Here is a 19,627-nt window from a genome sequence, read left to right on the forward strand (position 1 = left end):
TGTTCCAGAAATCCCTTGGCTACGGATGGCTTGGCTATCTGAGGGGCTTATCCTGCTATGTGAACAGAACTGGGGTTAGTCCAGATCCATCCAGATGCAAAAGCCAAAGGCAGGTCCTCTTGCATGGCTTAGTTGCGGTTGGATATGAGGTCATTCCCACTTACAAGACTCCAGAACAAAGGCAGAGAAAGGGAGTTCCCAGAGTCTGAGATTCCCAGTTAAGTCTGCAGTGCGGATGGGACTCCCACCTCCCTCTGTAGTTTAGAGAAGGGGAGGAAGGCAGAGTCTTGGCCCCAGCAGTCACCAGGGGCTGTCACAAGAGGGACCCGGGCCCATAATCTGGGGTGCGTAGAGGGAGTGACACAGGAGAACCAATGCCATCCAGATCTGATAAGGGACAGCAAAGCCCCGGAAGGATCTTAGCTGCAGAGGCGGTCCTGAGAGCTTCCGGTAGGACGGTAATGCCAGGGGTGGGGCCCGGAGGGCTTCACAAGGCGAGGGTGGGACGGGAGACTTTGCGGGAGGAGAGGGGGCGTGGCGCCGCCGGAGGAGGCTGGGACGGATGGAGCCTACGAAGGTCATGCTGTGGGGTGGGGGCACGCGGGGTGGCCCTGCCCCGTCGCTGCCCAGCCCTGCCAGGGGCATGTCCTCTGGTCCCCCGCGGGTCTCTGGCCTCGGTTTTCCCCGTGCGACGCGGGAGTGGGGGCAACGTGGGTCTCGAGGCCGCCTGCAGGGGGCGCCGGTGAGCGGCACGGCTGGAGCCCGAGCCCTAGTGGCCGCGGAGACAGCGAGAGCTGGCGCGCAAGCAGCAGGTCAGCCCGGGTACCAGGTCTGGGATACTAGTTCTGGGGCTCCAGGAGTCCCGGGAGGGCGGCCTGGAGGTTCGGAGCCGTCGGAAGCTGCCGGGACGGGAGAGTTGGGTGTTGGGTACCCGTCGCTCCAACCCTTTCTTCCCGCTGCCCCGAGTGCGAGTTCGAGGGCTCCCGGGTCCGAGCCCTGCCCCGCGGCAGCCACGGTAATGCCCTGTGCAGGGTCTTTCGGCGCAGTCATTTCCTAAGCCCGCTCGAGGCGGTGTGCGGATCCTCTGGGCAGCCCCAAACTGGCCGAGAGGTACGCGGGGGTGGGCGGGAGGAGAAGGGACGCGGGTGCGGCAGCCGGGGCGGCGGGGTGCGTAGCACGAGTCTCTGGACCCGGCCGTCGGGCCGTCCGGCTCCGTGGCGCGTCACGCTTGGGGCTGGGCTGGGCTGGCCTGGGGGCGCCAAGCGAGGCCTGAAGGAGGCGGGTCGCACCTGTAGGAACGAAAAAGGATTTCCACAGGTGGAGGGGCCGGGGCGGGCACCGCTATTCCGGGGCGAGGCATCCCGTCCGCCGAGTCTCGGCATCCCGCACGGTTGGGGCGTCTGGAGCGCGGCACGCAGCGCGCGGCCATCCTGTGCACACAGGTGGCGGGATCCGACTTAGCGGACCCAGGAGGGGCCCGGGGACGGCGGGTGTTGGGTGCGAACGGCGGAGGGAGGAATGGCGGGAATGGTGACGGCTCTCAAGGATTGAGAGGAGGCCGCGGGCCAGCAGAGCAGAGTTCCCTACGTTCTGGGCGTTTAGACTTCAATTTCCCGTCTGTACTATAGAAGGAAGAGGGAGCCCGAGTGTTCCGAGCTGCAGAAGAGGGAGGCCAGGGTCCTCCCAGACCCCTCACCCCAGGACTAGAGTGGGGAGGTGGGGAGGTGGGGAGGTGTTCTTCCAGCCGGCCCTTAAAAAAGGGATACTGGTTGCCTTTGTTCGCCTCCTTCCCTAACCAGAGGCTACATCCCGACCCAGAAGTCTGCCCTTCTCCGGCCCGGGGTGCTGGACGTCCTGTGCTCTGCTTCTAATGCCCAGCCTCCCTGGACTAGGAGACTCTGCACCTTCTGGATTCTTCACGCCACCCTCATGCCCATCCAGTGCTACCCAGGTGTCCCCTGAGGACCATGGTGGCTTTGGCTACAGCAGGCTAGGGTGGATGTTGTGGAGTCACTGGCTTCATCCTTAGCCCTGAGGGGCTTGGGTGGAGCGGGGAGTGCTCAGTCCTGCAAGGCAACCCCCCATCCTGAGTCTCAGCAGATCCAGGGGCTCCTCACTTGTCCATGGCTATGGTGTCAACACCTCATAGCTCAGCCTTTGCCTTTTGGAATCTTCCAGGCTTCTCAGGTTCTGGTGTCCTTTGGGCAAATCCCAGCCAATGCCCCTCCATGTGTGTCCCCTCATTGCTGGCCGGGTGCTGGCTAGGCTGGCCTCCCCATGTGTGACCTGGAGGAAACACACACATCTGGTAGGAGACAGGCTTTGGGCTGGGCTAAAGAGGGCAATGGCTGGTTTCAAGAGCACTGATGAGCCAGAGATTTTGATGCTCCAACCTGGTTCTGAACTTGCCACCTCCACTAAGTGGGTGGCCTTGGGCAAGTCACTGCCCTAGGAATTTATTTTTTCATCTGTGGAGCAGGATAACATTCCTAGCAATGCCTAATGCATGGAGCTGAGATGGAAATGAGATGGGCTGGGGTGGGGGAGGCAGTGTTGGGGCAGACCAGAGTGCAGAATAGGAGGGCTACACTTGAGCTGGGAAACCCTGGAGGAAGTGTCAAGGGATGACACATGGAATCACAGTGGGCAGAAGGAGGTGTGGACAGGAATTGGCTAGAGAACAAGCATGTGGCTTCAGGGTCTCCTACAAAGTTCAGGGTCTGTGTGGGGTACCATAGCCCTTGATGGCTCATAGCAGTAACCTGAAATCCCACAGCGGCTCTTGCTACCCTCTAACCTGCCTGATCCTAAGCCATCTCAGCCCTGATGAGCTGGAATTGCCATTTTCACACCCTTGTGAGATAGATCTGTATTGTCTGGTGCAATTTTAACCTGCTCTGAGGATTGTGTGTACATGAGAGGGATTGATTGTACAGAAGGAAGGACAGCCAGACAGACGGATGGCACAGCCAGGAAGGGTTTTGGTGTGGCAGTGGAGATTCTGCGGAGAGGAGACTCCTGCAGTCAGGTTCTGATTTGGTCAAAGAGAGGAGTTCCAGCCTAGTGGGAAGGGTCTTGGCTCTGGGACGTACTGGGTTACTACCAAAGGGTAGAGGGTGGCCCAAGGACCCTAGTTGGAAGAAGACAGTGGTTAGGAGGATAGAGGGGATTGAGTGCTGAAGGGTGGGTTCTTAGTCCATGGTGGGCCCAGATGGGGAGGAAGCAGAGCTGGGATACACAGAGGAGATCCTAGGAGAGTGGTTACCTCTTCAGCAGGACCCATGGCCCTGGCTGGTGGGAAGAAACAGTTTAGTGGCAGAGAGAGAGAGACCCCAGCCCCTGTAATCTGGAAGCTATGAGATCCTGCCAGGGACTGGGGAGTGTCCAGACAGCAGCCAGCAGAAAGGGCTGGATGCTAGGAAAGTCAGGACTTGCTGCAGCTTTCTAGGACCACCTGGGCCTTTCTCTGACATGCAGCTGAGCCTTGCACAGGCTCTTTTCTTCATGAGAATCTCTTCTACTTCTCTCCCTTCACCTCTTTGTTCAGCTCAAAGGCCGCCTCCTCAGAGAATCCTCCCTCTGGGTCCACGTCTACTCCTGCAGGTTAGGCTTGTTTTGGAAGTTGCTGGACAGGGGCTGGTGCTGCCCTTGTGTGGCACCTGCCTGTATGGATGCTGCTGTTCCATTAACCCGGGTCTTTGGCTGCAGCTGTCAGCTGGAGGAGAGGCCAGAGGGCTTCACTTCTTCCTCCCAATGGCCTCTGCAAGCCGTGAGCTCGATTGATGGTGGGGGTGGGGGAGACAGTGGCAAGGCTAAGATGGGCCATGCTCAGGTTGGTCCAGCTCCCCCTGCCCTTTTCATTCAGACTCAGGGCTGCATCATCACACCCATGTCCTAGGGACCCCATAGGGTCCACATCCAGCCACCTCAGTGTACTTAGCAGTGCTCCTTCAACAGCCCAGCCTCCTGCTAGCGGCTTGTCTTGGGCCCTCTGGGGTCTGTATTCTCAGAACTTCCTGTCCCTGCTTCAGGCAGTGCAACAATACCTGTCATCCGCCATTTGTGGGAGGTGCAGGTGCTGGGCCTTTCACGTGACGCTGTCTCACCACAGTCTATGCACACGTGAGGAGCCGCAGCACAGAGGGGAAGCCTCATGCTCGGGCCTGAGAGAGTTGTGTGATGGAACTGGTGCGGATCTCACCCCAGCTACTTCCACCTCAGGGTGGGCTCCCAGCACCTCTGTGAGACGGGGCCCCTTGGAGGAGGTTTGTCTAGCGAAGCAGCTGGTGATGGGGTGAGTGGCCACCTCCAGTGAGGAGGACTGGGGACCTGTGGCCTCTCTGGCATCTGACCTAGACAATTGGGGGTGGCAAGGGCTGTTGTGGGCCCCCTGTAGGGAGAAGGGTGCTGTACCAAGCCCGGTGGCTCAGGGGACAAGGCTGGGGCACCCCAGGCTGGCCTGTGGCTGGTGGTGTGGAGGCTCCTTCCAGGCAGGCCCAGTGCCTCAGCCTCCAGCTGCAGGGAGCTGGTTCTCCGTTTTTGCCCACATCCTGTCCCCGGGAGCAGAAAGCAGCAGCCGCATACCCGGAGGCGGTGGGGGAGGAGCACACAGGGCGCCCGCCTGGGTACCTGGGCCATAGCCAGCACCAGGCATCTGAAGCGGGTGTGTGTCCTTAGGGAGACAGGGAGGGCAGGGGGCTGAGACTTAGAAGGCACCTGTTGTGCGGTGACTGAGGTTGCAGGAGGGACTCTGTGGGTGCTACGGTCCTGGTGGTTCTGGGAGGCTGGTCCCCAGGCACTGCTTGTGGTTTGGGTACAGGTGCCACCCTGCCCATCTAGATATTATTCTTTGTTTGCTGCTCCTTCATGCTTTTCCTGAGCTCCTGAGAGACACGTTGGTGCTTTTTAACCTCGCTTCATGTCTGTGCTTTTCCACATTGACTGTCTCCAGGAAGTTTCTGAGAGAATTCTCGGTGCCCTCTTCCAACCCTCAATTCTCCCTTCAGCTGCCTGCATGCCTGAAGCCCATCACACCTGCTGTCTTCTTTATTTCAGTCCTTGGGTTTTTCATATCCAGAAGTTTATTTCCTGTTCATTTTCACCTGTTTTTGTTTCTGCCAGTGAGGCTCTAAGTTCTCATTCTTGTCCATAGATGGTATTTCTCATTTCTGTGAGGATCCAAGATGTCTTTAAAAATAATTATTTCATTATTCCAGTGCCTTCTTGTCTTCTTCGTTGAACTGCTCTCCATGTTTTTGATACTGTTGCTTATCTTCCTTAGTCTTAATTTTCCTCCTGTGTTTTGAAATTGGGGTTTGGGGCTCATCTGAGATCTTGGGGCTGGGGAGTGGCCTGTAGGTACCCAAATCCCCAAGCAGCAGCTGCCACTCAGGAGTTTCCTGGACTCTTTCTGCCTTCAGGACTCCCTGCTGTAGGCTCAAGACCAAAGGAATAGCAGCAGGTGGCACAGAGGGTCCTGTGGTCGAGCAGTTGGGCTGCTTCCTGGCATTCCAGATTAGGTAACAGGTGAACCTCTGACAAGAGATAGGTGAGAGGACTCTAAGGCTGGGATTTGGGAGTCCAGAGTGGCTGCCTGCAGTAGGCAGAGTTTCTGTGCTGTGCTCCGCTCCTCAGCTTGCCACATCCAGGGGCGGGTGTACAGGGCTCTGCCTGGAAGCCAGCAGGCGCCCCTGACCAGCAGGCTCTAGGAGGTTCCCCCACCATCTGGGCATGTGTACAGAGAGCCTTTCTAGTCTGAGGTACAAAGAGCCAGAAGAGGTGGGCCAGATGCATGAGTTTTGATTAAAAGGAGTTTTAATTAAACTCGCCAGGTCAGGGAGGGTGGGTGGTAAGGCAGGAAGAGGGGACAGTTTTGAGTCTGGATGCTGGGAATCCTATGGGGCTGCTCTTTCAAGGTTTAACATGCATGTTCCAGGGCATATGTCTGTATTTTACATGGGACAGTGTCTCCTCATCCGCAACAAGGGACAATCACGAGGAAATATGACATTATTAATATTTAATTTCCCCTCCCGCCTAGCAACAGATGACTCAAGGATTAATTAGAAAGGCAGAGCCAACCTAGAGGAATAGGAAATTGCCAGATCCTGATCCTGACCCCTTAACTCCCTCCCCACCTTCCTGCAGCTCAGGAGGCTTCCAAAGGGAGGGAAGCTGAGAGGAGGTCCCAGAAGTCCCCTGCGGCTGTGTTCCATGGCATTCACCACCCTTTAATGTTCGCAGTAAGAGTGAGAGGTCACTTCACTTTTTGGGGCCTTAGCTTCCTCATCTGTAAAATGCGGTCCATGGGACCAGTAAGAACACAGATATCTGTCATTTCCTGAGCTCCCGGGCTGGTTGTGTGGGCTCTTTAAGAGGGGCTAGTGTAAGTGTCCTGGCATTCAGACAGGTGGCCTCCAAGAGAGCATAGGGTTTGGTAGCTCAGTGGTGGCTAGCACCTGCTAGCCAGCTATATCACTCCCCCACCCAGTTCTGGTCAGTGGCCTGTGGAACTAGGGGAGCCTCACCCAAGATGTGCTGGCAGCAGCCGGGAATGTAGAGGGAAGGGGCAGAGGGAGAGTAGGCCATGCAGGAAGGGTCATGCAAGCTGATGTGTGACTGATGTGTGTCTTTAGCTCCATGCAAGGCTGGCCTGGTCAGGAGGGTCAAGGGAACGTGACTTCAGTGTGGTTGGGAAGGGTATCAGAATCCAGTGTTCTTCAGCATGGGGATCTAACACAGAAGGTGGTAGGGAAATCCTTAGTACTGGGGGGTTCTCAGGCAGGTATCCAAGGCTGCCAGGAGAGTCTCACCAAACAAAGGCTGGGTCGGGCCCCTCAGAGGCCCCTTCTAAGGTGGGCATCCTAGCTGGTATGGAGTCAGAGGAGGTAGGTATGGGTGGTGTGACCTGTCAGCAGGGCCTTGGGGGGTGGAGCTTGGGAGCCCTGTCTGGCCTCAGCAGAAGTGTGATGTGTTGTACCTTGTCCAAACCTTGTCTGCCTGGCCAGCTTTCTAGCCTGGGCTGGTCAGATTGGCAGAAGGCTGTGGTGTCTTTCAATGCAGATTCCTCCAGAGAGGGACATCAGATGGTTCTCCTCTTCCCCCAGGAGACACCAATGGTGGGAGGCACAATCCCTGAATAGCAGTAATTCCTCAGGGGCTCACTGGGCTTGGCTGGTCCTAAATGGACAGTGGCTTATTGCTACTGCTGCCAGGTGTGGGAAGCCACGCTGAGCCATGGTCCAGGACCTGGGTAGGATACAGGTCCAAAGTGAGCCCCAGCTTCACCAGCACCTGTTGAGCCTAGGTCGGGTGGACTCCTGGTGAATGCTACTCTGGACTACAGGCCAGGAGCACAGGACATGGTATATGGGTGTGAATGGTGCCTGGGGACTTAGTCTGGCCTGTCTGCAAGGGACACACTTTGTGAGCGGCAGATTGGCAAATGCCCTGTGCAAAGCCAGGGCTCAGTAAGACTCGGCCCTAAGTGGTGCAGGTGGCTCCAGTTTCTTTTGGGGCTTTGGCCTCCTCTCTTTCCTTCCCCTTGGCCCTTCTGTGTCAGGTGATCCATTTCAAGCCTTCTGGTGAGGCAGAAGGGTCTGTTTGGGGCAGGAGCCCCCACCCCCAGGTGTGGCTCCAGGCTGAGGCAATGACAACACTGCAGTTAGAAGGAAACTTGGGGTTTAATTCAGCCCTCTGTTAGCTCTTGGCCAATTTGGAGTGTGGCTATGTTTATGGTGGGGGGGGGGGGGACTGTGGCACTTTGAAGAGGCCAGAGATCAGGAGCAACCTTCCACCAGGCTCCGTAGTCCCACTCAATCTCTCACGTCCCAGAGAAGACAGAGAAGATGTGACCACAAAAGGAAGCCTGTAGCCTTTTATCTCTGGGGAGGCAGTGGCTGGTGCTAATGTACCCCCAGTGCTCCCTGAGAGTTTAGGACTGCAGAGGGTAGATTTGGGGGCCTCTTAACTCTCAGGGAGAGGAACTTTAGTGGGCAGAGATGGTTTCAAGCTCATGGAGAAACAGCTAGAATTTGAGCGGGGATCGGACCTGCTGGGAAAACCAAGACTTTCCATGGTGTCAATCATTCCTCCTTTTATGACATTTGATTCTGGAGGATCCCTTTCAGATCTGTTATTTCCTTCTCATAGACTCAGGGGTGAGAGCTAAAATCGCCCCATAGGGTCCAAATGCCTCACTGTATAGATGGGGAAACTGGGGCCCAGAAAGGAAAGCCATTCTTGCCTACAGTCCCCCAGCAAGTCTTGGCCCAGCAGCTGCTTTTCTGACTTAAGTCAATTATTTCCTGTGTCGTCAGGTAGAGGAGCAGCTAGGGGAGAGGCGTAGGAGGAGAGAGCGGTGGTGGCTCCCTCAGAGAAGGGACGCAGCCACAGCGCCTCCCCTTCCCAGGCGTGCAGCTGGAGACACCAGGGGGCAGCAGGCTCAGGTTTGTACCTGCTCTGCTGCCCATGAGGGTGAGTGGCTTACCTGCCAGGTATGGAGGACAGGACCAGATGGCTCTCCAGATCCCTCCAGATCTGAGCTCCAGTTGTCTCTGGCCTGTCCCTAAGTGGGGCAGCTGGTGTGTCCCTTAAATGGGCACTGGTAGTTCCCTGGAGAGCTTGCCGGGGACGGAACAGGCTGAGATGATGACATCTGGCCTAAAGGTGGGGTAGAATCTGAAGCAATAGGGTCTTTGGGACCAGAATGGTTCAGCTGCTCACCAGGGCTCTCCCTTTGCAGGTGCCCTGAGAACCCTGAAGCTGAGTGGAGCCATGATACGGCCACCGGAAGCCGTGGAGAGGCCCTGGTTTCCGGAGACTCATCTGTGAGAAAGCCTTTGGAGAGCTCCTCACAGGGACGCTCCTGGCTCCTGTGAGGAAGGGGCTCAGGGCCTGGGCCCCTCTGCCACAGCTCGGGGAAGGCTGGGCTGCAGCTATGGACCGTGAGCTGGCCCAGCCCTCGTCCCTGCTGAGCCTGCCCATCTGCGGCTGCTCCCACCATGGGCTCCTTGGTGTACATCACGGTGGAGCTGGTCATTGCCGTGCTGGCCATCCTGGGCAACGTGCTGGTGTGCTGGGCCGTGTGGATCAACAGCAACCTGCAGAACGTCACCAACTACTTTGTGGTGTCACTGGCAGCAGCTGACATCGCAGTGGGTGTGCTTGCCATCCCCTTCGCCATCACCATCAGCACTGGGTTCTGTGCTGCCTGCCATGGCTGCCTCTTCTTCGCCTGCTTTGTCCTGGTCCTCACTCAGAGCTCCATCTTCAGCCTCCTGGCCATCGCCATTGACCGCTACATCGCCATCCGCATCCCTCTGCGGTGAGCCGGGGGGTGGGGCTTACGTCTGTGCAAAGGCTTGCGGTGACCCTGGTCTGGCCTTTGGCTTCAGTGTATGGGGCTGAGGATGGGGCCCTGGGGCTCAGTCCCAGACTTCCCAGGGCTGACAGATGGGCAGCCATCACGCCGATCTGGCTGATCCCTGTGGCCACTGAGTGCCCTGGCCTCCCTTCCTCCCTCAGGCCACATGGGGAGGGTTCATCTGGGCTGTTCTTCACACATCAGAGCAGAACTCCCTGTGTGATGCTGTGGTGGGTGAGGAGCCATGGGAAACTATAGGACCTCAGCTAGGAGCCTGTCTGCTGCCTGCCTTTCCCCTGGTCCTCTGGGCTGGCCTCAGCGTGAACATTAGGAGAATGACCCAGAGAGGGGAAGTGACTTGGCCAAATGCCACAGTGAGTCACTTGAACTTACATGCAAATTATGTTGCTTCTCAGGTCACAAAGGACTCAGCCTGCACTGAGCTGGTTGTGGGAGGGGAATTTTACAGTGCATCTTTTGTGAAGTGACTTCAGCCAAGTATTGTGTAAATGAAGACATTCCGGGAGGCTGAGTTTCCTTGGTGTGGCCTCCACCTACCCAGGCTACAAATGAGCTCAAAAGTGTATCCCTGGGGCCTCTGCTCCACCTCCTTGCTCCTCCACCACAGAGCTGGGTTCCACAGCCGCAGCGAATAGAGGTCCTGAGGGACATCTCCCTGGTTGGGGAGCCAGGTGTACAGTCCCCATGGTGAATTCTCCCAAATAGATGGAGTGCCCAGCTAAGGAGGGAGCCCCAGCATCCCCACTCTGGGCTGAGAGCGCCCCAGCGGGGAGGAGGACCAGGCTCAATGAGCAAATGGAAATTCAAAGTGTCAAACCCAAGGAGGCCCTCAGAGGTCACTTCCTTCCTCTCATCTTCTGAATGGAAAAATGAGGCTCTGAGAAAGGAGCCAGCGCTCTCAGGGCCACACAAGGAGTTGATGGCAGAGCTGGGACTAGACCTGGGATAAACCATAGCCTGCCACCACTGTGACAGCACTCTCTAGGGCATGACCACAGGCAGCCCAGTCTCCCAGGAGCTGTACGCGGTGGCCCCAGCCATCGTCTGAGCCCTAAGTGGGAAGCAGGCACCACACCAAGCTGCTCCAAAGAAGAGGTGGAGCCCGGACCTCGTGTTGCCCCAAATCCCTTGTCAAAGCCCAAGAAACACCCTGGCTGGTCCTAAAGGGGGCTGAATGGAGGTGGTCTGACTCAGGGCACAGTATGTGGAGGTAGCCTGGGACCTCACAGCCCCCATCTCTTGCTCCAGGGTGTGGAGCAGAATCCACATTATCCAGGGACAGCTCAGAACATGGGGGCCCAGGGGAGCCTTCTGTAGCTACCAGGTGGGCCTCAGTCTACGCAGCACTGAGGGGAATCAGCAGTCTAGCTTCCATTTTCTTCTCCAATTCAAAGGGCAACAACATTCTGGGGAGAAGTCAAGGCAGCTGTTCTCAATCTAAAGACCTCAGCTTTGTTTTCCCACTGTTTTCTCTCTTCCTCATCTCTGTTTTCTGAGTGTCACCAGAACGGATCCCTGAAGTAGTGGGATGGGACTCGCTGTGTGGCTGTGGAAAGTCAGCTGCCCTTCTCTGGGCCCATTTCCTCATCCACAGCAGGGGGATAAGTCTTTCTGTCTCTCGAGTTTACAGAGGTTTTGAGGGTCCAGTGAATGGATGGGAGTGGTGAGACTAGGCAGGGTGGGGGTTCAGCTTTTTTTTTTCAAGTACTGGAAATTAAACCCAGGGCCTCCACACTGAGCTACATTCCCCAGCACATGCCCCTTTTAGATGGTCTTACTAAGTCCCTAAGTTGCCTAGGCTGGGCTTGAACTCATAATGATCCTCCTGCCTCGGCTGCCTAGGGTGCTGAGGTTACAGGTGTGTACCACTACACCGGACATTCTGCTCTTTCTGTAGCTGCTGAAGGTTTGGAGCCTTGGGTCTGCCCTGACTCCAGTCTGTATTCTGGACTCCTAGGACCTCTCGAAACTGGACCTCAGCTCCACCTGGACCCTGGGCCATTTGAGCTCTGCTGGGTAAAGCTTTGGAAGGCTTAGGCTTGTCTCCTCGGCAGGGATGCCGGCAGAAGGTGTGACAGTCACCAAAGGATGTTAGCATCGCATCTCTTTTGATCCTCTGGGCCTAGCATTGAGGCCGGTGTGGACGTTATGACTCTCATGTTACTCTTGGGGAGGCCAGAGCCAGGGAGGCACATACATTCATCTCCTGATGGGGCTTGACTCTAGAGCCCTTTGCACTGTTCCTGGCCTTTGGGTCCCTTCACTTTCCTATTCCTAGAAGCCGCTGGCCACTAGGCACTTGGACGTATCTGTGTGGAGGCTCCTGAGAGCAGGCTGGGCCTGGATAGAGTCCACTGAGAACTGAAAATCATGGCTGCCCCTGGAGGTGCTACCTGGCTCAGAGACCTCCCTCTTCCTTTTTCCCCTTCACAATTGAGAATCCAGCCTCTCTGAGATCTGCTGTTCCACTCAGGAAGGTCCACAGGGCTATTCTGAGGTCTAATCTTGGAAGCCTCGCCCCAGGCCTGCACCACATATCTGTAACTTTTTTTAAGAATTCAGCTTCAGGGCTGGGAATTTAGCTCAGTGGTTCTGCTGGCTGCCTTGCAAGCACAAGGTCCTGAGTTCGAGCCCCCGTACCAAAAAAAAAATTCAGCTTCAGAACCAGTTGTGGTTAGTGCAGGCCTGTAATTCCAGCACTCGGGAAGCTGAGGCAGGAGGATTGCCACGAATTTGAGGCCAGCCTGGGCTATATAGTGAGTTCAAGACCAGTCTGCGCTAATAGCAAGAGCCTGTCTCAAAAAAAAAAAAGGGGCCAGGGATTTAGCTCAGTGGTTCCGCTGCCTGCCTCTCAAGCTCCAGGACCCAAGTTCGATCCCCAGTACCAAAAAAAAAAAAAAAAAAATCAACTTCAGAACAAGCTATTTCCTCTCTCCCAAGTATAAGAACCCTGTTGGGTTAGGACAGGGCCTAGTTGGTGAGAAAGAAGCCGGGCTGGGGAAAGAGGCGCAACAGTCAATGACCTCAGAGGATAGAAACCCTGGATGAGAGATGCAGCCTTCCTTTCTCACAGGAAACCTTTGCACTGCTCTCCTGTCTCTCACAGTACCCCTAGTGGGTGCTGTCAGTCCCCAAGAACAAGCCAGAGTGCAGGGCGGTGTGAGTGCTGAGGAAATCCTTATCGTAGTGACTTGCCCTGACTTCTAAAAGAGAAGTGTTAGAGAGGCAGCTCAGTGGTGAAGCATGCGCTTGGCAGGAGCAAGGTCATGGGTTCAAGCCTCAGCACCATAAAAACTGAAAACACGCTCCCCTCTTTGGCCAGACTTTCCAAGTGGACTGAGGGTGTAGCTCAGTGGTAGAGCACTTGCCTCGAGTTGCAAGGTCCTGGGTTCCAACCCTAGTATGTATAAATGAATAAATAAATTAAATAAAGAGGCAGGCAGGATTGGGAGGCTGTGCCCCATGGAGGAATAGCGGGGGCGGCAGGTGTGTCAGAAGGAGGGCCACGTGTGTGGCCATGTGTGTGTCAGAAGGAAGCAAAGCTTGGGCAGAGGCCCCGAGGAGGGAATGATCGTGTGGGCTGTGGCTCAGGGAGGGATGGCCTGGCTGCTGAGAGACAGAGAGGAGCTGAGTGGGCAGGGAGAGTGGGAGGCTGACTCAGGCCTGTCCCTGTCCAGGGAAGGAGTCTGGGTTTCCCTGTCATCAGGCTGTTCAGTTCCGGGGTCACTGACCTCTTGGAATAACTGAGGAAATCTCCATCCCCTCCTCAGTGGTGTAAATGCTCATAAACTCCCATTCGGAATCAGGCAGTTATTTTTGGATCATAGGATGAGCCCCCAAAATGGGTGATTGGGATCCTCAAGGAAGGGCAGCTTGTAGCCTGGAGGATAAAGGGACACAGAAGGCACCCTAAATGAGCTGTGCTCTGGCTCTCACATCCTGTGACATCTCAGGGCTCCCTGGAATGGCCGAATGTTGTGCTGGATGGCCTCGGCAACCCTTGCAGCAGGTCTACATATCTGAGGGTCAGGAGGCCGTGGGTAACCTTGTTAGTCACAGATATAGCCCAGGGGACACTGCTGGGCCATGCCACAGTCTGGCTGTGGTTCACTTTGGGCTTTGATGCTCTCTCAGGTCCCAGGATGCCTGGATCCAAGACTCTCAGCCTGAGGGGCTTTGTTTTGAGTAACAAAATTAGTCTATTGCAGTGTTACGGGGTTTGTTTGCTCGCTTGCCGTCCTTGCACATGTTAGACAAGCACTCTAACACTCACTCCCAGCCCTATTTGATTCACTCCTCAGCCCGGAGTGTGTGTATATATATATATATATTATATAAAATATATATATATATATTATATATATATCACTTACATATGCTCAAACATTTAAAAAGAACAAAAGATATATAGTGAAAAGTCATCCTCATGCTCCCTCCTGCCCTCAGTGCCCTTCCCAGAAGGCAGTGGTGGGAATCTTCCCAGAGACTTTCTGTGCCTTGCTCAAGTGCTACTCATGGGCGTTTTGTTTCTGTCTTCAAAAGGGGCTTTCTTTTGAGAATGTAGTGAAAGATTTCCCCTCACAGATTCCCTTGTCTCTAAAAGTAGACAACTGGACAGACCAGGGATTTCCATGCTGTGTTCCCCTCAGAGAATTCCAGGCCCAGTCCTGTTGACTCCACCAGCTCATGAGTTCATTAGGTATTTGTTAAGCACTCCTCTTCCCCAGAAGCTCCCTCTGCCTAACTGCCTGGAAATCCAGGCAAAAGATGTGCTGCTGGAGAACAGTTCGTTCTCCCCAGGGTCCAGGGGGAGCCTGCACCATCCCTATAGGGTAACCACTGGCTTCTGCTTGATCACCTCAAACAAGAAGCTCCACACTGCCTAGGCAGCCCATTTCTCCTATGAACAACTCAGCTGAAAAGCTCTCTCCTACCCCAAGTCAGAGTCTGCTTCCGTAGAGTTTCCACACGGTGATTCAGCATTTTGCGTTATGGAGCACTACTCACAGGCCCAGGATGCTTAGTTCCATTTTACAAACAAGGAAACTGAGGGTCAGTGACATGAAGTGACACACATTCCATATTTAAAGGAATGTGCCAGGGCTAGAACCCAGGCAGAGATATGCTTTTCTCAAGAAAGATGCCAAGGAGTATTAAGAACAGTGCTGTGTACAGAGTGAGTGCTATGTTAGTATTAGATGGAGGCGGGGAAGCCTATGACTTTATATTTGAGTCTCTAAAACAAAGGACAGGGCAGTGCCAGGTCCCTTGCTTGGAAAAAATGGGCAAGTCCATGATGCTGCTCCTACAGAGGCCCTGTTGAAGTGACCAAGCCCCTGCTGAGTGGACGTGTGAACTCCTGAGAACTCGTCTGCCCAGTTACCGTTTAGATTCCGAATTGACAGGACTACGGATGCAATTTGGTGGTACAGCACTTGCCTGGCATAAGCAAGGCTTAGGGTTTGATCCCCAGCACTGCAAAAGAAGAGAGAGAGAGAGAGAGAGAGAGAGAGAGAGAGAGAGGAAGAAAGAAAGGAAGGGGGAAAGAGAAGGCACGAGAGGATCAGAACTGACAGATTTACCTTGGATTGAGTTGTATCTTGGCCCCTAAGTGTTCCCAGCAAGTCCATTCCTCTTCTTGGGGTTCAGTGTACCCACCTGTAAGATAGGGGTTTGGAGTAGACAAGAGGTCAGAAGCCACAGGTCATTTGTTCGTTTGAATAAATTGACAAAATAAACCTTTGGTAAGTTAGCCTAGAAAATCAGTTTTCATCCTCCCCTTGATATCTGGTAACACAGGGAGCTTTGTGTGTGTGTATGTGCGTGTGTGCATGTGTCTGTGTGTGTGTACAGGCGTGTACGTGTGGTGTTGGGATGGAGCCCAGGACTTCGTGCATGCCAGGTAAATGCTCTAATTCTAGGCTTATGTTTTGAATGGCAGCAAAGACAAGATAAACACCCATGAGCCTGCCTCAAACATTTGTTACCTATAGGCACATGTGTTTGCTACCCATGGGCTATACATTTCCCTGGATGTTTCCAATGCTGGAATTAAGTAGACTGCACTTTTCTTAATACCTATTGCATATCCCTGTCCCAAGCTGGCAATGCAGAGATGGATGCCCCTGCCCCCAGGGGCCTTAGCAGGATGAAGGAGACTTCTCTGAGAAGGTATCTGCCCTGAACTTGAAGGATGGGTAGGCCTCCTGCCCTTAAACATAAGGTCATCCTTCAGAAGTCATGAAAGTTGCCTTTCTCAGAAAGTTTATTTTTTGAGAGCCCATTCTTTCACAGAAGCAGTGCCACATTTCCTGGGGGGGATCAATACACTTTGTGGTCAGTGAATCAAGCCATTCTCCCATGTCTGGGACTGGGAATCAGGGTTGGATTTTCATCCAGCTCTTAGCAATACTGAGTGTCTTTGGACAGATAACTGTTCTTCTCTCAACCCCAGTATCTCATCCAAGTAGCGCCTCTTGAATATTAAGGTTGCCATATAAATGTCAAGACACAATTATCTCATTTCTTTCCAGAAGGCTGTGGGTGGGTTTGGAAGGGAGATGGCATCTCATTTGTCTTGGGACCTCTACTCCTTCTTTATCGCTGGGCAGCCTCTCCTTGGGGGTCTCTGGGCACCCAAGTCAGCTGAGGAGGAAAAAGCATGGCGTATACAAGGCTCAGATCATCACAGGTCTGACCTGGCTGATTCTGCCCCCAGCTAAGGTACCCCTGCTCTGGACCTGTTCCTGCTCCAAGGGGAAGCATGTTGTCGCTTCAACCAAGATCAGCTAATAGGAAGGGGTACTTCTCCCTCCTCCAAATCATTATTGTTTCCCTCAAACCAAAATAAAATTAACTCTCAGGATGATGCCTAAAACTAGTGACCATCCAAACATTTGTACAGTGGTTTCCATTTTGAGGGTGCCTGTTTTCCTGTTTCCTCCCAGCAGCCTGTGGGAAAGGCAAGGCCCACAACCTCACTTAACAGAAGAGGATGCTGAGGGTGGGAGAAAGAAGTGACTGTTCCAAGACTTTATAGCCAATGAATGGGGACCAAGTGGGTATAGTTCTGATTGGCTTTCTTTTTTTCTTTCTTTCTTTCTTTCTTTCTTTCTTTCTTTCTTTCTTTCTTTCTTTCTTTCTTTCTTTCTTTCTCTTTCTTCCTTCCTTCCCTCCCTCCCTCCCTCCCTCCCTTCCTTGGCTCATTTCTTTCTTTTCTCCCTCTTTTCCTTTCCTTCTTTCTCTTTCTTTCTTTTCTTTTCCTTTCTATTCTTTTTTTCTTTCCAGTACTGGGAATTGAATCCAGGTCCTTCACACTGAGCTATATCCCTATCCCCTTAAAAAAATTTTTTTTTTTTAAATTTTGAGACAGGGTCTTACTAAGTTGCCCAGCCTGGGCTTAATCTTGTGATCCTCCCGAATCAGCCTTGCACAGCTGCTCAGGGTTCCTTGACTCTTGGCCCTGACTAGCCCTGGTTTCTCAGGCCTCTCATGCTGGTCTCCTGTTCCCAGGTACAATGGCTTGGTAACCTGCACGAGGGCCAAGGGCATCATTGCGATCTGCTGGGTGCTGTCGTTTGCCATCGGCCTGACTCCCATGCTGGGCTGGAACAACTGCAGTCAGCCAAAGGAGGACAAGAACCACTCCCAGAGCTGCGATGAGGGCCAGGTGACCTGTCTCTTTGAGGATGTGGTGCCCATGAACTACATGGTTTACTACAACTTCTTCGCTTTTGTGCTGGTGCCCTTGCTGCTCATGCTGGGCATCTACTTGAGGATCTTCCTGGCAGCCCGTCGACAACTGAAGCAGATGGAGAGCCAGCCTCTGCCAGGGGAGCGGACTCGGTCTACGCTGCAGAAGGAGGTCCATGCTGCCAAGTCACTGGCCATCATTGTGGGGCTGTTCGCACTCTGCTGGCTGCCCCTGCATATCATCAACTGCTTCACCTTCTTCTGCCCCAAGTGTAGCCATGCCCCACTCTGGCTCATGTACCTGGCCATCATCCTGTCCCACAGCAATTCCGTTGTCAATCCCTTCATCTATGCCTACCGCATCCGCGAGTTCCGCCAGACCTTCCGCAAGATCATTCGAAGCCACGTCCTGAGGCGGAGGGAACTCTTCAAGGCAGGGGGCACCAGTGCCCGGACCTTGGCAGCTCATGGTGCTGAGGGAGAGCAGGTCAGCCTCCGGCTCAATGGGCACCCCCCGGGGGTGTGGGCCAATGGCAGTGCCCCCCATCCTGAGCAGCGGCCCAATGGCTATGCCCTGGGACTGGTGAGTGGAGGGAGTGCCCAAGGGTCCCAAGGTGATGCCAGCCTCTCAGACGTGGAGCTCCTCAGCCATGAGCACAAGGGAACATGTCCAGAGTCCCCTGGCTTAGAGCACCCCTTGGCCCAAGGCAGAGCAGGAGTGTCCTGATGGCACACAGAGTTGGCCCCTTCCTGAAAGAAGGAAATTTTATCTTTCTGGTTGGCTGGACCAGTCATGTTGGGAGAAAAGAAGAATGACTGTGCCTGGAGACCCATGGGGCAGCTGGTACCCACTCTGGACTGAGATGAGGGAGCCCCAAGCTGGAGCAGCATGAGGCCCAGCAAAAAAGGCTGGGGTCTGAGGAAGCAGATCTTTTGTGCTCTGAGGCCCTGCAAGTAGGCCAGGTTGCAGTCCCAGCAGCATCTTGGCTGAGCAGGGCCCAGTCCTCCCCTCCAGAAGCCCCACTTTGTCTGCAGAGCAGCAGTGGCTTAGCAGACTGTGTTGGCCTCAGGCTGGGCAGCAGCTGCAGCAGACCTCCTGCCACACACACCACCCTCCCAAGACTCTCTAGGGCTCAGGGAGCTGCTGGCCGGGGATGGCATTTAAGTATTTTTTCCAGGAGAAGATATGTGTGAGGAAATCCTTTTTATTTTATTATCCTTCCCTCCTTGTCTGCTGGGTCTGCTGTCCGTCCTGCTGCTAACCTGGCACCAGGAGTCCGCCCAGGAAATCTCAGGCAGCCCTCTCCACTGCCATGAGCTACCATGCACTCAGTTCTGTCTCTTGGGACAACAAATCTGGGCTGGAGGACAGGGAGTTGTAATGGGAATGGTGCCAGGATGTGGCCTAGGCCTCCAGGGAGAGGTCGGGGTTGGCAGGCCATGGGCCTGTGCCTGGATAGCTCAGAGCTGCCCAATTAGAGGCCCTGTCTAACTGCCTGTTCTTCTAAAGGGAATGTTTGTTTGTTTGGTTGGTTTTTTTTTTTCCTGAGAGAAAATAAAAATGAGCCACATTGTGTTTTAAGTTTTTCCAATGAGAATGGTGTCTTGAGTTCCTTTCCCTTCTCCATAGCTAGGCCTGGGATTGTGTTGATTATGTGTGAGTGAGCATGTGTGTTGCATGTGTGTATATGTGCAGACAGACAGACAGAAGATACACTCCATCCTAAGGGCCTTCTGTCCTCCCAGGACAGGATTGGGTTTCACCAGAGTCCAAATACTCATGCAGATGCCCCCAGACCTATGTTTCTGTGAGTCTCCCTACCACAGGCAGTGTAGGAGGAGGGGGTCTTTGCCCAGCTTCTCCCCCACAGGGTCCTGTCCCTTCCAGCCCAGGCATTCCCAGTGAGAAGACCTAGCTCATCCCTCCCATGCTTCCTTCCTAACCTCTTGAGAGGAAGATCTCCCTGGAGATCATCTTCCCAGAACTCCGTCTCCCAACCCCTGCTCCACCTGTCAGCTGAGAGGTCACAGAGGTATCTGGACTGGGGCTGAACTGGCTTCTCCTGAGTCACCCTTCACCTTCCTCCCAGGACAGAAATCTGTGAGGAATATGCCGCTGTCTCGCTCCGACACTGGCCTCTGGGGCCCCTGGTCGAGGATGCAGTCAGTGCCTGCTCCCGTGAGGGTGGTCTGCCTGGGGTTGGCAGGGAGCTTGTTTCCCGTCGGGCTCTGAGGGCCAGTTTGGTCTCACTCACGTAATCCTCACACAACCCTGGTGTCTTGGTTACTTTCCTCTCATTGCTGAGACAAAATACCTGATACCCGAAGTTAAAGAGGGAAAGGTTTATTTAGCTCACAGTTTGTAGAGGTTTCAGACCATTATCAGCTGGCTCGAAGGCCAGGTGGAGTGGCAGACAAAAGGTAGCAGAGCAACAAGGGAGCTTAACAGCATCTTTCTGCCCCCCTTTTTTCCTTCAGTTTATATACTTTTATTTATTTATTTATTTTACAGTAGTTTTGGGGGGTTTTTTTTCCCATTAAGTTTATTGG

General features: G+C 54.3%; 1 protein-coding gene across 4 annotated transcripts; it reads left to right on the top strand.

The window, feature by feature from the left end:
• The first annotated feature begins 528 nt into the window (after positions 1–528).
• On the top strand, positions 529–18,655 carry Adora2a (adenosine A2a receptor). 4 transcript variants are annotated; one of them, XM_087198093.1, is made up of 3 exons: positions 529–812; positions 8,744–9,325; positions 16,898–18,655. In XM_087198093.1, the coding sequence occupies exons 2-3, from the start codon at positions 9,003–9,005 to the stop codon at positions 17,802–17,804; spliced, it is 1,230 nt and encodes a 409-aa protein (XP_087054219.1). In that variant the 5' UTR covers positions 529–812; positions 8,744–9,002; the 3' UTR covers positions 17,805–18,655. The 4 variants fall into 4 exon arrangements, with proteins under 4 accessions (XP_087054219.1, XP_087054220.1, XP_087054221.1 ...); XM_087198094.1 differs by having other exon boundaries at positions 786–1,110; XM_087198095.1 differs by having other exon boundaries at positions 800–1,015.
• The last annotated feature ends 972 nt before the right edge of the window (positions 18,656–19,627 follow it).

This window comes from Heterocephalus glaber, unplaced genomic scaffold, assembly GCF_053883595.1.
Source record: "Heterocephalus glaber isolate CG9 unplaced genomic scaffold, H.glaber_assembly_v1.0 deba00001687, whole genome shotgun sequence".
NCBI lineage: Eukaryota > Metazoa > Chordata > Mammalia > Rodentia > Bathyergidae > Heterocephalus > Heterocephalus glaber.

Coding starts and splice junctions, on each gene's coding strand:
- Adora2a (XM_087198093.1), top strand. CDS start 9,003: ATGGGCTCCTTGGTGTACATCACGGTGGAGCTGGTCATTGCCGTGCTG. Junction 9,326..16,897: donor GCCATCCGCATCCCTCTGCG/GTGAGCCGGGGG, acceptor TCCTGTTCCCAG/GTACAATGGCTTGGTAACCT.